The 20156-nt window shown below is 43.5% G+C and overlaps 1 protein-coding gene across 1 annotated transcript in view; it reads left to right on the top strand.

Annotated features, from left to right (window-relative positions):
- The window catches only part of KCNB2 (potassium voltage-gated channel subfamily B member 2), a 241182-nt gene that overhangs the window by 20581 nt on the left and 200445 nt on the right, over positions 1–20156 (top strand). The window contains exon 2 of the mRNA XM_075270412.1: positions 8283–8974. Coding sequence (XP_075126513.1) covers positions 8396–8974 — 579 coding nt within the window. The 5' untranslated portion in view covers positions 8283–8395. The remainder of the gene's footprint in view (positions 1–8282; positions 8975–20156) is intronic.

The following is a 20156-nucleotide window of genomic DNA, read 5'->3' as shown; positions in this document are numbered from 1 at the left end:
TTTTTTCAGATGTTACCTTTGGTTCACATCTGCGTTCGGTAATCGTTTTGGGGACGACTCCGCATGGGATCCCCCGAACAAGAGGTGTGCAGTGAAAGCACACAGACCCCATAGACTATAATGGGTTCCGTGTGCGTGCCGCGAGATCTCCGCACGGAACATGTGGACAGAAATGTAGATTGTGAACTACTTTCCTGTCCGTATGTTCCCTGCGGAGATCTTGCGGCAAACATACAGACCCCATTATAGTCTATGGGGTCCATGTTCTTTCACTGCACACCGTTTGCCAGTGCGTTTGGTTATCCGTTCAGGGGGGTCTCCATGCGGATTCCCCCAAACGGATTACCATCGCAGATGTGATCGAGGCCTTAGTGTTGTTTGCAAGCTTTAGGTCCGGAAAAAAAACAAAGAAAACATTCCTTTTTTCCATGGATGTTAAATGTGCAGATTGGGGCGCTGTTTGTGAAAAGAATACAGACATGTGAATAAGGCCTGAGACTGTATAGATATAAACCCCTTTGACAAGGAGAATAGTTCCATAGTAGTAGTCAGTTTATTCATATTTTTCTAGGAGGAATAACAGAGGAACGGTATATTGTAAAATTATACGAAAAGCTGCCCCAGGAGACTGAAGCCCCAAACAGGCTACACATTGTACTTCTCACTGCTACAATGGCGTCCAGTCCAGGCAATCCTTTGTATATTCCAGACTGATACCTTATACTTACAAGAATACATTGTAGCAAACACCCAGGAAATAAGAGGAATTTTTGCCGCTGATACATTGTCTGGAGTAGAGTATTATCTAGGCTGGATAACACTGGAGCAAACACTCGTGAGATGTTTTACCTTCTCAAAGCCTATAAATCTAAATGCCAAAATGTCTAAAACAAACCAGCCACATGTGAATATAACCTTACCAAAGGTTTCACTTCCCACAAAGCATATTTATGAAAAACACCGCTTATTTCACTGGCCATGTTTTTTTCAGTGTTTGTCAGTGCTTTCTTGTGCAGCTAGATATTTTATTAAAGACTACAAGGAAACATGAAAAGATTTACAAACAATCCCCTTGTGCTGCTTTTTTAAATTTATTTTGGGTCAGTGTCATTTTTTTCCCCATAGGCTATTGTATAGGACTTGAAAATGCAACACAATGATAAACCCTTGAAATTTGTGGAGTTTATTATAAGCAAACAAACACTGTGCTAATATAGCTAATATAGTTCATCAGGTATATGTGTATAGTGCATTAAAGGGGTTGTCCAGCCATCTAAGGCCGGGCCCTACGGGCCGGAAACACTGTGATTTGCGGGAAAAATCGCAGCGTTATACAGTACTTGCAAATCCCATATCATGCGAATCCCATCCCCACTTTGCAGAAAAAATCGCAACGTGGACACGCTACGATTTCCAGAACCATTGCGGTTTTGAAAATCGTAGCATGTCAATTATTTTTTTTTTTTTTTTTTTTTTTTTTTTAAATGTAGATTGTGAGTCCCACATAGAGCTCACAATGTACATTTTTCCCTATCAGTATGTCTTTTTTGGAATATGGGATGGAAATCCATGCAAACATGGGGAGAACATACAAACTCCTTGCAGATGGTTTTTTGCCCTTGGCGGGATTTGAACACCAGGACTCCAGTGCTGCAGTGCTAACCACTGAGCCACCGTGTGGCCCCTGTCAATTATATCATTCATTTGGGCCTAATCCAGAGCGGAGTGCATGACTGGAAATCGGTGCACTGCACCGGCATCCAATCTCCGCTATCTGTATTTTGGACCAGAACCTGAGGCAGCCTCCAATCAGGTGGAAGTACACAGTGGACAGAGTCTGAGGCAGAGAGCGTTGTCTGTTGTGTAGTGGTTGTGTGTGATTACTGCAGCTCAATTCCCATTCAAGTGAAGTTCTGAAAATCCCTTTAAGGCTAAAGCTCACACAAAGTTTTTGGACCGGATTTTGAGGCGCAAAGCCACCTCAGAATCCGGCACCAAAAAAAAGCCTCCTGCAGCTGCTCGCGACTGGATGCCGGTGCAGTGCATCAACATCCAGTCGCAGCATTCCACTCTGAATTAGGCCCAAATGAGTGGGCCTAGTTGGGAGGGAGTCTTCACGCCATGGACACCGCATCTGATTCAGCCGCAGAATCCGCGGCATGATAGGGCAGCTCCTTTCTTTTTTCCGTGAGCGGGAAGAAACCACTAGCGGAAAAAAGAAGTGAACGGCTGCCATTGAAGTCAATGGGAGACATTTTTTGGATCTGGATTCTGAGTTGGATTCCGCCTCAAAACACAGTCAAAAAAACTCAGTGTGAACTCAAGGAGTTAAAGCCCCACGGGATGTCCAGCAGCAAAAAAAGTGTTGCAGGAAAAAACTCCCCCAGCTCTTTAGACAGAAATTTTGCTGAGGTTTCCTCCGTGGATTTTCTGTTACAATTATACCTATGGGGAAACCGCCGGCGTTTCCATAGATATAATGGACATTCTGTGATTTCCAAAACTGTGCTGGTTTTGGAAATTGCAGCATGTCTGCACTACTGTTTTTACAGCAAAGTGGTCATGGGATTCGCTAGAACTCCATCCACTTTGCCTGTATTATAAAACACGGCGTTTCCACTACGGGCAAATCGTAGTGTTTCCATCCCATGGGGTCTCGGCCTAAGGCCGCATAACAAGCCGTTTCCGTAAGTATAACTGACTTGTTGTGATTTCCGTTGCATATATTTGTCTGCAATGTGTGCATGGATTGCTCAGAATCCCATCCACTTTGCAGTGAGTGTACAAAGGCCCCATGTTCTGGAAACGCTGCTTTTTCCATACCTCCCAACCGTCCTGGATTCCGCAGGACATTCACGGATTTGGTGTCCTATCCCACGGTCCCGGTCGGCAGGAGGTATGTCCCGGCTTCAACTTGTTTCCTCCAGACGCCGATGAGTTGAATACATAGGCGATTAAAGCAGGAGCTGATACAGCTCAGCTCCTGCTTTAATGCTGCGCTCCGGCTTCTGCATGTGTAGGCGCGGTCCGATGACATCACATGGCACCTACAACTATTTGAGTGAGAGAGACTGTGGAGAGAGCGGCGGGGGAGTGTTGGAAGGGTTAAGGGTTTTTTGTGTTAAACATATGGGGGGACGGCATGAAACTGGGGCAGATGAAGGGGGGAGAATGGCATGAGACTGGGGCAGATGAAGGGGGTGGAGAACGACATGACACTGGGGCAGATGAAGGGGGGGAGAACGGCATGAAACTGTGGGCAGAGATGGGGGGACATGAAACTGGGGGCAGAGATGGGGGGGACATGAAACTGGGGCAGATGGAAGGGTAACATGAAACTGGGGACAGAGATGGGAGGGACATAGATGGAGGGGGGACATAAAGCAGGGGGCAGATGAAGGGGTTATATGAAACTGGGGGAGAGATGGAAGGGGGACATATAATTTACGGGTGACTGTAGGAGGATTATACTTTGTGGGGGCACATGAAAAATGAATGAGAATGGGCAGAGTCAACATAACAGTGCGCAGAGCTTAATTTGTCGCGGCGCGTGCCGCACATTTGTCCCTCTCTCTGCTCTTCCAAAGTTGGGAGGTATGTTTTTCTGTTGCATATTTTGCTGCAGTTTTTTGAGCCAAAACCAGGAGTGGATTGTGCAGAAGAGAGAAGTATAAGAACTTCCTTTATATTTTCCATTCCTTTTCTAACCATTCTTTGCTTTGGCTCAAAAAAACCACAGCAAAATCTGCAATATTTGTGAAGCAAGCGCGGGCAAGAAAGTAACATTAAGGTAATTGTATAATCTGCCATAGACAGCAGCCTGTAGTCCACTAACAGATTTGCAATACAGTGGAAGGAAGTTGAAATTCCCAGCAGCCCTGTATGTTATTATCCGTATGCTACTGCTGCTAGGAGAGTTCTTCCAAAAATAACATTATATTCTGCTAGGCTGACTAAAGGTGAGGCTGCATATTAATATTTCCCCTGGTTATTTTTTTTTTTTTTTTTTACAAACAACGGCTGCTTTGCTATTCCTTGTTTTTAAACCAGTGAAAACCTGCATTACAGCAAAAGCTGGTGAGTAAGGTTAAGAATCTAGAAAAGGCCACTTTATTATACCCAGTGTAGTGTACGCCATCACTTGTTACCCCTAGGGCACAGTAACTACTAGGTTTGATGTATTATTTTTTAATAATTTTGTGGGTGAAAGAGTTTTATCCACTTGTTGACTGTTGTATTTGATAAGTTATTGAATTTAACAGCATTTATAGGCTCTTTTATAACATTAAACTAAAGGAAGCATTTGCACCCAACTAAGTGCCATATTCAAAGCTATGGTAATGGGAAGTCAGAAAGAAAGTCTTTACTAGAGATGGTGAACCTCTCAGGATTTGTTTTGTTGCGAGTTCAGATAGCTTAGGTCCAAGATTCATTTCGGATCAAACAAGTTCGGAACAAACCTCACCTTAAATTAGTATAGAACATAGTATATAACACTGTCATGGCTCCTAGGAACTGATCTATAATACATAGTGTATGACACTGTCAGGGCTCCTAGGAACCTATCTATAAAACATAGTGTATAACATTGTCAGGGCTCCTAGGAACCTATCTATAAAACACAGTATAGAACACTGTCAGGGCTCTTAGGAACCGATCTATAAAACATAGTGTAGAATACTGTCAGGGCTCCTAGGAACTGATCTATAAAACATCGTGCAGAATACTGTCAGAGCTCCCAGGAACCTATCTATAAAACATAGTGTAGAACACTGTCAGGGCTCATAGGAACCTATCTATAAAACATAGTGTATAACATTGTCAGGGCTCCTAGGAACCTATCTATAAAACACAGTATAGAACACTGTCAGGGCTCCTAGGAACCGATCCATAAAACATAGTGTAGAATACTGTCAGGGCTCCTAGGAACCTATCTATAAAACATAGTGTAGAATACTGTCAGGGCTCCTAGGAACTGATCTATAAAACATAGTGCAGAATACTGTCAGAGCTCCTAGGAACCTATCTATAAAACATAGTATAGAACACTGTCAGGGCTCCTAGGAACTTATCTATAAAACATAGTGTATAACACTGTCAGGGCTCCTAGGAACTGATCTATAAAACATAGTGTATAACACTGTCAAGGCTCCTAGGAACCTATCTATAAAACGTAGTGTATAACACTGTCAGAGCTCCTAGGAACCTATCTATAAAACTTAGTGTATAACACTGTCAGGGCTCCTAGGAACTGATCCATAAAACATAGTGTAGAGCACTGTCAGGGCTCCTAGGAACCTATCTATAAAACATAGTGTAGAATACTGTAAGGGCTCCTAGGAACCTATCTATAAAACATAGTGTATAACACTGTCAGGGCTCCTAGGAACTGATCTATAAAACATAGTGTAGTACACTCTCAGGGCTCCTAGGAACTGATCTATAAAATAGTGTAGCACACTGTCAGGGCCCCTAGGATCCTATCTATAAAACAGTGTAGAACACTGTCAGGGCTCTTAGGAACCTATCTATAAAACATAGTGTATAACACTGTCAGGGCTCTTAGGATCCTACCTGTCCAATTTGTAACATTTTCTAATATTCATATTCATCTTTCCTCTTGGGCCTTCTAGCAACATCTTGCAATCTCTCTCTTTAGCTCCTTGCAGAGGCCCAATTACAGGTCTCGCAGGGTGTGCCCATTTGACTGCTGCCCTCAGTGGTGACCATAGTTTCAACAGGAGAGCATAAGATGCCACGAGGATGCCAAAAAGAAGTAACTGAAGAGACCTCAGCGTAAAATATGATGGCCATTTTAGTTCACATGAGTCTCTGCATTTGTTTGGTTTCATAAAAAAAAAAATAATTTTGGAATATTCAATTCAAATACACGTCAATTTGCCCATTCTCGCACTATATTAAAGTGGCAAAACACACATTTTTTATAACTAGGTATTACTAGGTATTTTTACAGCACCATTTATTCCAAGGTGTTTTACATTTCCAGAGGGTGTATAAAAGCACAGAATACACAAAAGCAAGCGCAATAGACTGACATAGTGACCAATTAGTAGAGTGTGGTAAAGGACCCAGCCCTAAAAGGCCTCCAATCTATAAGGGAAGGGCAACAGAGACAGAAGGTCAGGTTATTAAAGGGATCATATCATTAAAACTCAATTATTTTGTCCCTAACACGTAGGAGTAGCCTTAAGAAAGGATATTTGTCTCTTACCTTTAGATGTCTTCTCCAGGCCGCCGTTCGATATAAATCCTGGCTTTCATCGGTATGCAAATATGTTCTCTTGCAGCACTGGGGGTGGTCCCCAGGGCTCAGACAGTACTGGGGGCATCCCCAATGCTGTGAGAGAACTCTCCAGCGCCGACTCCATCTTCTTCTGGAACGGCCTCTCTTTGTGTCTTCTTCCGGCGCTGGCTTCAAACTTATAGGTCTCCGGCAGCCGACTGCGCATGTATGCCAGCCACAAGGAAATGGCCGCTTACAATACTGTGTAAGTGGCCATTTTCTTGTGGCCGGTGGGCATGCATAGTCAGCTTTGCCCTAGGCCCGAGTTTGAAGTTTGAAGCCAGCACCGGAAGAAGACTGGTTCATGGAAAACCATGTTGTGGTTGGGCAGTGAAGTTCTGAACAATGAAAAATGCAGCGGGAAAAAACTGTGATGCATTTTTTCCAGTTTTTTTCTGCAACGCTTTTTTGCTGTTTCCCACTGCATGGGACCTTAGTCTAATAATACGCAGCTGTATTCGGATACGCAGATTGGACTTTAGGGCTGGAACATTTCATTATTCATCTTCTAATACTTACTTATATGCTATGGCTCATCTTGGTCTACCATTAAATACAGGAGAGTAATTGAGTCCATCAGTGGCCATCTATAGGCTGAAGGAGGGCTTACTACACCCGCTAGAAAGTGTTTACTTTGGCGCCCCTCACCCTTTAAGCTCTCTGTCACTATTCAGAGCTGATATGGGTTATATCCCACACTGTCCTATAGCCCTGAATCCTGAACTGAAAGTGTTGTCCCTTTCCAAAATAACCAAAGGAGCATGCAAGTAAGGCCAATCTATTAAATGCCTTCTCTCTGCTGTATTTACACAGGAAAATCCAATGACAGATGACATGATTAAAGATAACGTAAATTCTTAATTAAATGGCACCTGCTTAACCCAGCAAGAAGTGCAGCGCGGCCTTAAAAACACTAAAATAGACAAATCCCCAGGTCCTGATGACGTTCAACGACGACTACTGCATAAATTAAGACCCTTATTTCTAATATTTAAAGGGATATTCCAAAATCTAATATTTATCACATATTACAGTTTGCTTAGCTATTCTTGGAGCTTTTATATGGGTGAATTTAAAGAGACACAACTGTGAGACAGAAGTCCAGGACTCCATTCACTATTCACGCCTGTCTGTATCATGTATTAGAGACCTGCGGAGGAAGGTCTTCTTAGGAATATTCAGTTTAGGATTACATTGTGGAAAAGTGAAGGGGTTTTCTCATCACATCAAGCTCTCCCCTATCCATAGGATAGTTTGCAGATTGGTGGGGCAGTCCGCTCAGACCCCCACTGATCAGACCCCCACTCATCAGGTGAACAGGGAATGTTCTGGCAGCACATGCACCGCTTCATTCATTTCAATGGGAGTGCCAGAGATAGCCAAACTACATTTTACTAGTTAGTGAGGGTCATGAGTTATTGGACCCCCACCAATCTGCAAGTTATCCCAATGCCTATGGAATATATCTCTTTGTCAGACAGTTGTTAATAGACACTCATTGTCCAATATAGGAATCATCTCTATTGCATATTATGTCCAAGGTGGGAATATCCCTTTAAGAACTCCATATTGAAAGGTTTTACAGATTCCTAGAGATGGGATATTGATCCAGGGATTTATTCTGGTTGCCATATTTGGATTTCAGATGGAATTTTTCCCCTAATATTGGACAATTCTTCCAAATCATGGTGGTGGGATTATAGGATGGACTTGTGACCCATGACTTACTATGTTAGAACCTCTTGCTTTGATGTCTATTGTAGCCTGGATTGTCAAGTATAGAGGTGCCATGATTTTATCCTGACCTGTGGCTGGTTTCTTGTACATAGAACTTATTCCTCTATCCATCGTACTTCATTGATACATATTCTTATAACAACCTTGTTTCTGATGTAAAATCTTCCTTTCTATCTTTATAGTGTGATTGTCTTTTTCTTTATAGAATTGTCACATTAATCCGTCTTTCTGTACATTGCAGCTTGAATTGTGGACCTCTCTGTAATATCGCTTCTGACTTTTGTGAAATCTCTTCTACATTTCCCATGACTACCTGCTCCAAGAAGATCGACTAAGCCCTGTGTTTTACACAATATGGCAGAAAAGGCTCCTCCAGGGCTGAACAGAAAGTCCTCAAGGTCCACTCTCTCTCTTCCACCAGAGCCAGTGGAGATAATTCGAAGCAAAGCATGTTCTCGGCGAGTGAAGATAAATGTAGGAGGCTTAAACCACGAGGTCTTATGGAGGACTTTAGACCGGTTACCAAGGACTAGACTAGGAAAACTGAGAGACTGTAACACTCATGAGAGTCTACTGGAAGTATGCGATGACTACAATCTAAATGAGAACGAGTATTTTTTTGACCGGCACCCAGGAGCTTTTACTTCTATATTAAATTTCTATAGGACGGGGAAGCTGCATATGATGGAGGAGATGTGTGCACTGTCGTTTGGCCAGGAGCTGGACTACTGGGGAATCGATGAAATATATTTGGAGTCTTGCTGCCAGGCCAGATACCATCAGAAGAAAGAACAAATGAATGAGGAGCTAAGAAGAGAGGCAGAGACTTTGAGAGAGAGGGAAGGAGAAGAGTTTGATAATACTTGCTGCCCCGAGAAACGGAAAAAACTTTGGGACCTACTGGAAAAGCCAAATTCATCAGTAGCTGCAAAGGTAATGTAGACTGAAAACGTGCTATGTAATGACACTGCTATGTACATAACATGATGCTTTTTACAGGAGGGGGTATTGTCATCCTTTCATATACCAGTCTACATCCTAAGGCTTGGAAAATTGTTACTAATACAGATATAGCAGAGTTGGATATGCTGTAGTTCTTCCTGCAGTTGTATACAAAATGGCGCTATAATATCTGCTTCCTCACTATATACCATACACTACATATACCCTATCTTGGACTTCCCTCTTTTTAGTTTAAAGAGGATCTCCAGTTACTATAGTACATTGGTCATTGCTACATACTGCAAATGTGAAGTTCTCAAAATTTGTCCTGTTAATGTACAATACGATAGACCATGGCCGATACAATGGGCGGATGATGTGGGGGTCTTGTGCTAGGCATAGTGCAAGAAACTGAAGTGTTCTTGATCACTGAGCCAATTCATTACTAGGACTCTTTTCCTATTTTGCACTGTTCATTGGTTGTTTCCATGAGAAGTATTTACTGTCATGTATCTTCCACAAATGCCACTTTAAAGGCATACAGTGCCACCTGCTACCTTTTAGAAGAAGCCTCTTTATGGGTAAGCTGATGTCTACCTAGTTACATAGGTCACCCTGAAGTGTCAATCTTCATCCCAAGGTTACACAATAGCAAACTTCCAAGGACTGTGTGAGATATTGCAGCTGTTTCAATAACATGAATGGGACTCGATTGCAACATGAGACACCTGGTCTATAGACAAGCATGGTATTATTTCTGGCAAATATACCCATTTATTCAAATAAATAACCCTACAAACAGGACCTGTCACCGCTCCTGACATATCTGTTTTACTACATATGGGCATTGTTTATGAAATAACAATTCTGGAGCATCTTTTCTTAAAACTTTATGTATCATTACTTTATGCCTATTCCTATCCTGTGCCAATGGATCAAACTGCATCCCTGTTCAGGTAGGTTTACACTACTATCACTATAGTCTGTTGCTCTGATCCGTCATAAGGTGAGAGTAATGGGCTTAGACGGTGATAGAATAACTGAATCCCCTCCATCTGCATAGGTTTTCTTCTGTCATGTTTGTTTACTTGTGGAACAGAAGAGAAAGTCGTACCTGCAGAATGTTTTGTTCTGTAAACAGTAAACAAAGAAGACAGAAGAAAACTTCCCTTATGTTTTTTACATTAGAGTCAATGCAGATGGAGGGTGTGCAGTCTGTATCAGTCACTCTATAGCCGTTAAATCTATTGCTCTCACCCTACAACAGATGAGAGCAACTAATTATAATGAAGGTAGTGTGACCCTACCCGTAGTCAGACGCTGCCATCTATATTTTATCTTCAAGTGGCTAGACAGTTTCAACGTAGCAATACAAACATGTATTTCAGAATCTAGTTATGATAAGCATCAGATAGGGTTCTGCAGAAAAAATGTGTTGCATTAATTTTAAAGAGGTGTTGCATTGATGCCTAAAATAACAAACACTACACTCACCAGTCTGTTCGACCGGGGATCCAGCAGAGAGTCTCTTTTCCGTTTTTTGTTATATTCAGCCTGTGCATGAGCTGGTCAGCCAATCCGTGCAGAACAGAACATCAGCACTCCTGTGCAGGCCAAAGGTCAGGAAGGTCGGGGACCCAACGGAGACTCTCCGCTACATCCCTAGCTAAACAGACAGGTGAGTGTAAGGTTGGGGGCCCAACGGAGACTCTCTGCAACATCCCTAGCTAAACAGGTGAGTGTAAGGTCGGGGACCCAACAGAGACTCTCCGCTAGATCCCTGGCTAAACAGACAGGTGAGTGTAAACTGTTATTTTAGGCTTCCCTATGTGTTTTTTTTTTAAAAAAAAAAGTACTGTAACACCCTCTAAAGGGGTTCTGCTGGACTTTGAAAACATGACTGCTTTCTTCTTCTTCTCAGTAAGTGACCTCATGTCCGTTGGTTAGATGGCAATGTCACATCTCCGTCCCTTTATAGGAGTTGTGCAGGACTGGAAAACATGGCTGCTTTCTTCTTCTCAGGAAGTGACATCACATCCATTGGTCACATGACAATGCCACATCTGCAGCATGGCCATGTGTCCAATGGACATGATGTCACTTCCTGAGAAGAAGAGTGCAACCATGTTTTTGAAGTTCTGCACCACTCCTTTAAAATGAATGGGATTGAACTTCAGCACGGCTAGGTGGCCAAAGGGCATGAGGTCACTTCCTGAGAAGAAGAAGAAGGCAGCCATGTTTTTGTAGTCCTGTACAACCCCTTTAATGATAAAGCTAGTGACTGCTTTACATTCACAGAACACACAAACTCATTACTGACATCATCGCCAGACATAAAAGTTAAACCTAATATTTTGCATTTAGAGAACCATTGTGGGTAGTGACATTTAAGCAGCGAGCCTGAGAAAGGCCATATCTTACAAATGACCGGAGCAGTCACATTTTACTGTACCTGTCACTGCTCAGAGGACACCATGCTCCAGAAATCTCCAAAAGCAGGCTTGACATAAAGTGGAACTTTTAATAGAAGCAGTCGAAGAAATGGGAGGGGGTCATACCAGTTTATGTACAACCAGCACAGACTAGGGACAGCATTGTGTGACCGGGGTCAGGCTGCCTTCCTCTGCTCTGCTCTCAGTATGGTGACAACCCATCAGTCTCCTGCTAGGGCGACAGTGCCAGCTCTCGGAACGAATAGTCATGATGCATATCTCCAGCAACGAATCTGTCTCAGATAATTGTGTATTGAGCTGAAAGATGAATTGGCATTTACTGGAATAGTCCCAACCCAAATATTCAGAACGAAATCTGAATATGTCCTAGCACGAAAAGGGGCATGACTTACAAACACTTTGGGGGGCACTCTCAGAACAGGACTTAAACATCCTTATTTAACCAACCTATATGTCCAATATGATAGATAGTATTAGACTTCTCTTATCTGATGGCTTTACCGCTGTATTAATCAGATTTATGTAAATGCTACAACTCTTAGTTGGAGTATCTCCACATCTTAGTCCTATTAGTTAGCGAAGTCTGTTGACCTAAGTCCTATGACAGATGAGGGAACCAGACTTAGACGCCCTTACAGAGACTGATGTAGATGAAGCCCCTTTACCTGCATGTGTTCCCATTGACTCTACTGTAAAAAAAAAAAAACACAATGGAAGCTTTTTAAATTTTTGTTTACTTTTCTAATGGAATAAAAAATCCTGTAGGTTTGCTTCTGTCGTGTTTTTTACATTAGAGTGAATGGGATAGGTTTATGGACAAAGGGGTCTCCATCTGCTTCAGTCACTTTCAGTGTTTAAGTCCTACGATGGATGAGAGCAATGGAACTCACTAACAGTAGTGTTGGTAATATTCAGTAGTTGGCATAAAATCACACCGTCATGTGCAACAGAGCAGATATGCTCATATTCATGAACAGTGTGCTCCCTCTGCCGTCCAACCTCTGATTGACAGCATTCTCCCTGTTACTGTGCATAGGGAGAAAGCTGTCAATCAGAAGCATTGATCAGATGGAGGAAGTTCATGAATAAGGAGAGAACTTGAGGCTCCTACAGTGCTTAGGTCATGGAGCACCAGATAAGCCATACTTTTACGATACACTGCTGGAATCACTATGCTATGCCACCTCAGATAGAGCCACATAAAACTAGTGACAGCTTCCCTTTAATACTTTAACTGCCTCTCTACTGCAATTTTGCAACCCGCAAGGCTGAAGTCAGGGTCTTGAGGAGTCTGTAACCTAAATGGAGTCTGTAAATATAGAAAAGTTGAAATATAGAAGCAACACTTACACATTTGGTCCATTGCCACTTTTTGAAAGAGAACCATAATGCTGCGACTACATGGTATTTCCCTGGGCATTCTTATAGAAGGTACATGACCGTTACTGTTATCCAGAGGACACTACAGTAACCACTAAGGGTCATCACTGTAATATACTATATATCACACCTAGGGCACTATGAGTATTCCTCTCACATTTTATTGGGATAGGCCCTTTTTAAGTAAAGTCCAGGAGTACGCGGCAGACGACATCATTTATTCATCTCATACTCTCACTTCGACTCATTAGTCAATAAGAGAATAAAAGCGTTTGACGTAGTTGTCCACTAAGTTGTAAATAATTGAGTCTGTATTGGGCCTGTACTGTATCAACTAGTTGGATTACTGATGGGTTTGTCATCCAAATGCCAAATAAACCTTATTTTCTTGATGAATTTCGGGCCGTATCAGATTTTCAGCACCTATTTTATTTGTCTAATGGGAATATTCCTCTGCAAGCTTTTCAGCAATGTACTTTGCCCAGAGCTGTGTAAATAAATATTTATATTATTGTGAGGCTCGGTAAGAGAGTCGGAGTGTTTCGGAGACACTAAGCATTTACTTGCGCTGTCACAGCCACAACGCGTTACGTGCCAAGTTCATAACAGAATCTAGCACCAGCTCCGAAATGACTTCTATGGGTATTTTTAGATTTTAAAGTAGTAAAAATACAAAAAAAAACTTTAAAAAAATTTGATATATTTGTTTTGTGAACTTCTGCCAAAATCTCCAGTACATTTGGCGCCTTCTATATAAATGAATCAGCCCCTTAGGTCATCTCTTTTGGGAGTTATGATTCTGTACTACGTGTGACCTACAATTCTCGGCACGATCACATGACAGAAGGGTATTATAATTACAGAGCTCTTGAGAAGAGAATTGTGGGTGGAAACGTAGAATAATAAAAAAGAACTACTTACACAGATGACATACGGAGGTGGATCATTTACATAGAAAGCAATGAATGTATTGGAAGCAATAGCTGTGAATTGCTGCTAGAATACGAAAACTATGAGTTCTACATTAGAACCTGCTTTGGTTACAGATTCTTTAGATGGTTTTGAGTTATATTAAAGGGATAGTCTAGGATTACATTTTATAATCAGAGTTACACTTGACCACTATCAATTTCCATTGCTGCGGCCAGTACCTATGCGAATGGATTACATATATAATATCCAAAATGCGCCCTGGAAAGGATTGTTGTACATTTCAGGTTAACTGTTTCCTGACCTACAATCCTTTATATAGTGTTTGATCAGAATTTCTAGTACCATGTATCTAGGTCTCAGTTACTATGACACAAAAATGACCCGATTACTAAGCATGGCCTCAATAAATATATATACCGTATATATTAGGTGTGATATGTAAATACAAGGTATCATGTTTTAGGACTCAAGTGGCATGCCAAAGTAACAGCACATGGCTACTTGGAGTACATGTGGATCTGTACTATGCCGACATATAGTGCTTTATATGGACATGTTACTCTCTAGACAAAATAGCCTTGTAATATATTTAAGTTTCAGAATTCGACAGAGAATAAAACAATATGAAATTGAAGGAGTTTAGGAGGGAACCATAAGAGTCTATGGGCAAGGTATAACAACTTTTACGGTAGTCTAAGGGCTTGTTCACATCTGCGCCCGGGACTCCGTTCTGCAGGTTTCCGTTTCCTGCACATAACAGAGCAGGAGACGGAAACCTGCCAGCATCTTTCAAACCCATTCATTTGAATGAGTTTGAAAAGTGTGCGGCCGTAAGCGCTGGTGAGCGTTTTATACTCTCCGCTGCAAAACCATTTCTTTTTAACCGGACACAGAGTCGGACATGCAGTAATCTGTGTCCGGTTTAAAAAAACGGTTTCGCCGCGGAGAGCTCAAAACGCTCACCGGCGCTCACGGCCGGACTCGGCATGACAGGTTTCCGTCTTCTGCATGCAGTTCTTATACTTCTCACTTCTTCTATATCTTCCTGGTTTAGGCTCAAAAAAATCAAAGTAAAATTTACAACAAAAATATAGCTTTTCACACCGTGTGGCATAAGCCTTATGGGGAGGAGGGGTTAGGATTGTAATATTAATGACTTTTCCTTAAAGTAGATCCTCAAAATTAGATCAGCAGGGCCTGACACCAAAGACCCCCAGAGGCAAAACTTGATGCTACTGAGTCCCACAGCAAAATCTATAATGGGGCCCCACTTACCTTGTGCTATTTACAATACTGGTGTCTTCTTATGTTGTAGTGAACCCTTGTGCCCCCTCAGGCTTCATGACCCAATAGTGATTGTCCCCTCTCTGACCCCCAATGATCGGCTCTTTGGAGGGATTGTGTTGCGGATTCTTTAACTGAACACCAAGCACAGTGTATTACATTGCATTAAGGCTGTGCTTGGTATTGTAGTTCACCTTTCTCACTTAAATGGGACCAAGCATGGTCAAGTGAGGAATGAATGTGATGTCACTGGTCTGTGAAGTGGAAGTGGCTTTGAGTAGCTGATCTGTGGAAGTTCCCGGTATTGGACCCTCACCAGTTAAACATTGATGATATATCTTTAGAACAGGTGATCAATATTTAAACCCCTATCTGCTGAGGCCCCACGTTGCGGAACGCAGTTTTAAAAAGCAGCAGAAACAAATCATGTTTTTTTTCGTTGTGGTTTTTTTTTTTTTTGCTATGTTTTTCCCTGCTGTCTTTCTTCTGTTATTTAATCTATAGGAAAAACACAAGGGTTTCCACAGGTAAAATATGCTGCGGTTTTCAAAAATATGCACATTTTTTAAAAATGCAGCTTTTTTTCCACTTTTTACAGTAAAACGCAGAGTTCTTTCAGTGCCGTAGTCTTAAAGGGATTCTACCACTAAATATCTATTTGTGCTTTAGACGTCAGAATAGCCTTTAGAAAGGCTATTCATCTCTTACCTTTAGACGTGGTCTCTGCGCTGCCGTTCCTTAGAAATACCAGTTTTTACCAGTATGCAAATGAATTCTCTTGCAGCAATGGGGGCGGGCCCCAGCGCTCAAACGGCGATGGGGGCGTCCCCACTGCTGCCAGAGAATTCTCTCCAGCGACGCCTCCATCTTCAGCTGCATCCTCCCTGAGCATGCCAGCCGGCGGCCATTTTTTTGAGGCCGCAATTGCGCGCACGCTCAGTACGCTCCTCTAAGTCTACGCTGAACAAAATATGGCCGCCGGCATGCGCAGTTGGCTCTACTAGTGTCTCACTGGCAGAGACGACTGCGCAGACGTCGGAGCTGACGCAGAAGGAAGACGACGAGAGAAGGGGAGGATGCAGCTGAAGAAGGAGGAATCGCTGGAGAGAGTTTTCGGGCAGCAGTGGGAATGCCCCAATCGCCGTTTGAGCACTTGGGCTCGCCCCCATTGCTGCGAGAGAACTCATTAGCATACCAGTAAAAAACAGGATTTATAAGGAACGGCGCCTAAAGCAGAAAAAATACCGATTTAGTGGTAGACTCCCTTTAAAGTAAATATAAATACATAGAAGATACCATAGCAGATACCAATATTCTGCACATCTAGGTCTAGGACATCAATAAAACCAATGGGAACTTGTACCTGTCAAAAAGTGTTCTGATTTCCAAAATTTCTGGTATGGGGAACATTGTACCAAATATCCCTGACACTTTGTTTTATGATCAGTGTAGACATATTGGATCATTACGCCCAGTCCTTAGCGTTAGTGATACTACAGTACTACAGCCCCATGTCCACACAAAAACACAACCTACACTGCACGTTATGTCCAGGACGCAGAAAAGACACATTTAGGCCGATGACAGGAACAATTTATCAGTGCCAATAAGAGGCTGCTGACGGCTGGAAGTGATGTGTGTACACTCATATGAGGGCCAGCAGAATTATTGTACGTTATGAAGTGGTTTGCTTATACAGTATAGGATACCTTGTCATTACACTTGTTATATCTTAAGTCTGTTTTCATCATGTCCTTCTTATATCTCCACATGGCATTGCAAGCCCATAGGCCTCCACAGGTACCATATTATGGATCCCTAGGACATGATAGTGGTGCAGAATAGGGGATTTTGGAGTTAAATGACTACATGGAGACACATTCACCAGGCATCCTATTGCTATGAACGTTGGCTAGGTTTCCAGTGTTTAGATTTTACATAGATCTGCTGCTTTACATATATTTGCTTTGTAAATGTCCTTAAAGAAGGTCTGGTGATAATGGAAATAGCACAGTAGGAAGGTTTCTCCAAGCTATATGAAGCATGAATAATCTTGTGATAAATATTCAGTGATAAAGGCTTGCATCAGATATACTGTCCATGCACATAATACCATGTACTGAGAGATGACATCATGCTTTCTGCTATGGTTATACAGATTTCCACTGTATGAGACAGCCTGCAGCAGTTTAGTTTGTACCACAGTGTTTTATGGCATACACTTAGTCCTATACGTATAGAGGAACGTTCATGTCCTCTTTGTTGTGCGGTATTATATACCACTAGAGATGAGCGAACAGTGTTCTATCGAACACATGTTCGATCGGATATCAGGGTGTTCGCCATGTTCGAATCGAATCGAACACCACGTGGTAAAGTGCGCCAAAATTCGATTCCCCTCCCACCTTCCCTGGCGCCTTTTTTGCACCAATAACAGCGCAGGGGAGGTGGGACAGGAACTACGACACTGGGGGCATTGAAAAAAATTGGAAAAAGTCATTGGCTGCCGAAATCAGGTGACCTCCATTTTAGACGAATAGTGGATTTCAAATCCGGGTCATATGAGAATGTGAACTTTGTGACTATGAGACAGGGATAGCTGTACAGGCAGGGATAGCTAGGGATAACCTTTATTTAGGGGGGAATGTTATTAAAAATAACTTTTTGGGGCTCTATCGGGTGTGTAATTGTGATTTTTGTGAGATAAACTTTTTCCCATAGGGATGCATTGGCCAGCGCTGATTGGCCGAATTCCGTACTCTGGCCAATCAGTGCTGGCCAATGCATTCTATTAGCTTGATGAAGCAGAGTGTGCACAAGGGTTCAAGCGCACCCTCGGCTCTGATGTAGCAGAGCCGAGGCTGCACAAGGGTTCAAGCGCACCCTCGGCTCTGATGTAGGAGAGCCGAGGGTGCACTTGAACCCTTGTGCACCCTCAGCTCTGCTACATCAGAGCCGAGGGTGCGCTTGAACCCTTGTGCACACTCTGCTTCATCAAGCTAATAGAATGCATTGGCCAGCGCTGATTGGCCAATGTATTCTATTAGCCTGATGAAGTAGAGCTGAATGTGTGTGCTAAGCACACACATTCAGCTCTACTTCATCGGGCTAATAGAATGCATTGGCCAGCGCTGATTGGCCAGAGTACGGAACTCGACCAATCAGCGCTGGCTCTGCTGGAGGAGGCGGAGTCTAAGATCGCTCCACACCAGTCTCCATTCAGGTCCGACCTTAGACTCCGCCTCCTCCGGCAGAGCTAGCGCTGATTGGCCGAAGGCTGGCCAATGCATTCCTATGCGAATGCAGAGACTTAGCAGTGCTGAGTCAGTTTTGCTCAACTACACATCTGATGCACACTCGGCACTGCTACATCAGATGTAGCAATCTGATGTAGCAGAGCCGAGGGTGCACTAGAACCCCTGTGCAAACTCAGTTCACGCTAATAGAATGCATTGGCCAGCGCTGATTGGCCAATGCATTCTATTAGCCCGATGAAGTAGAGCTGAATGTGTGTGCTAAGCACACACATTCAGCACTGCTTCATCACGCCAATACAATGCATTAGCCAGTGCTGATTGGCCAGAGTACGGAATTCGGCCAATCAGCGCTGGCTCTGCTGGAGGAGGCGGAGTCTAAGGTCGGACCTGAATGGAGACTGGTGTGGAGCGATCTTAGACTCCGCCTCCTCCAGCAGAGCCAGCGCTGATTGGTCGAGTTCCGTACTCTGGCCAATCAGCGCTGGCCAATGCATTCTATTAGCCCGATGAAGTAGAGCTGAATGTGTGTGCTTAGCACACACATTCAGCTCTACTTCATCAGGCTAATAGAATACATTGGCCAATCAGCGCTGGCCAATGCATTCTATTAGCTTGATGAAGCAGAGTGTGCACAAGGGTTCAAGCGCACCCTCGGCTCTGATGTAGCAGAGCCGAGGCTGCACAAGGGTTCAAGTGCACCCTCGGCTCTCCTACATCAGAGCCGAGGGTGCGCTTGAACCCTTGTGCAGCCTCGGCTCTGCTACATCAGAGCCGAGGGTGCGCTTGAACCCTTGTGCACACTCTGCTTCATCAAGCTAATAGAATGCATTGGCCAGCACTGATTGGCCAGAGTACGGAATTCGGCCAATCAGCGCTGGCCAATGCATTCTATTAGCCCGATGAAGTAGAGCTGAATGTGTGTGCTAAGCACACACATTCAGCACTGCTTCATCACGCCAATACAATGCATTAGCCAGTGCTGATTGGCCAGAGTACGGAATTCGGCCAATCAGCGCTGGCTCTGCTGGAGGAGGCGGAGTCTAAGATCGCTCCACACCAGTCTCCATTCAGGTCCGACCTTAGACTCCGCCTCCTCCAGCAGAGCCAGCGCTGATTGGCCGAATTCCGTACTCTGGCCAATCAGCACTGGCTAATGCATTGTATTGGCTTGATGAAGCAGTGCTGAATGTGTGTGCTTAGCACACACATTCAGCTCTACTTCATCGGGCTAATAGAATGCATTGGCCAATCAGCGCTGGCCAATGCATTCTATTAGCGTGAACTGAGTTTGCACAGGGGTTCTAGTGCACCCTCGGCTCTGCTACATCAGATTGCTACATCTGATGTAGCAGTGCCGAGTGTGCATCAGATGTGTAGTTGAGCAAAACTGACTCAGCACTGCTAAGTCTGCATTCGCATAGGAATGCATTGGCCAGCCTTCGGCCAATCAGCGCTGGCTCTGCCGGAGGAGGCGGAGTCTAAGGTCGGACCTGAATGGAGACTGGTGTGGAGCGATCTTAGACTCCGCCTCCTCCAGCAGAGCCAGCGCTGATTGGCCGAATTCCGTACTCTGGCCAATCAGCACTGGCTAATGCATTGTATTGGCTTGATGAAGCAGTGCTGAATGTGTGTGCTTAGCACACACATTCAGCTCTACTTCATCGGGCTAATAGAATGCATTGGCCAGCGCTGATTGGCCGAATTCCGTACTCTGGCCAATCAGCACTGGCTAATGCATTGTATTGGCTTGATGAAGCAGTGCTGAATGTGTGTGCTTAGCACACACATTCAGCTCTACTTCATCGGGCTAATAGAATGCATTGGCCAATCAGCGCTGGCCAATGCATTCTATTAGCGTGAACTGAG

This window comes from Leptodactylus fuscus, chromosome 4 (assembly GCF_031893055.1).
Source record: "Leptodactylus fuscus isolate aLepFus1 chromosome 4, aLepFus1.hap2, whole genome shotgun sequence".
Classification (NCBI taxonomy): domain Eukaryota; kingdom Metazoa; phylum Chordata; class Amphibia; order Anura; family Leptodactylidae; genus Leptodactylus; species Leptodactylus fuscus.
The sequence above is the reverse complement of the archived record's forward strand: the minus strand, read 5'-3'. Positions and strand labels throughout refer to the sequence as shown.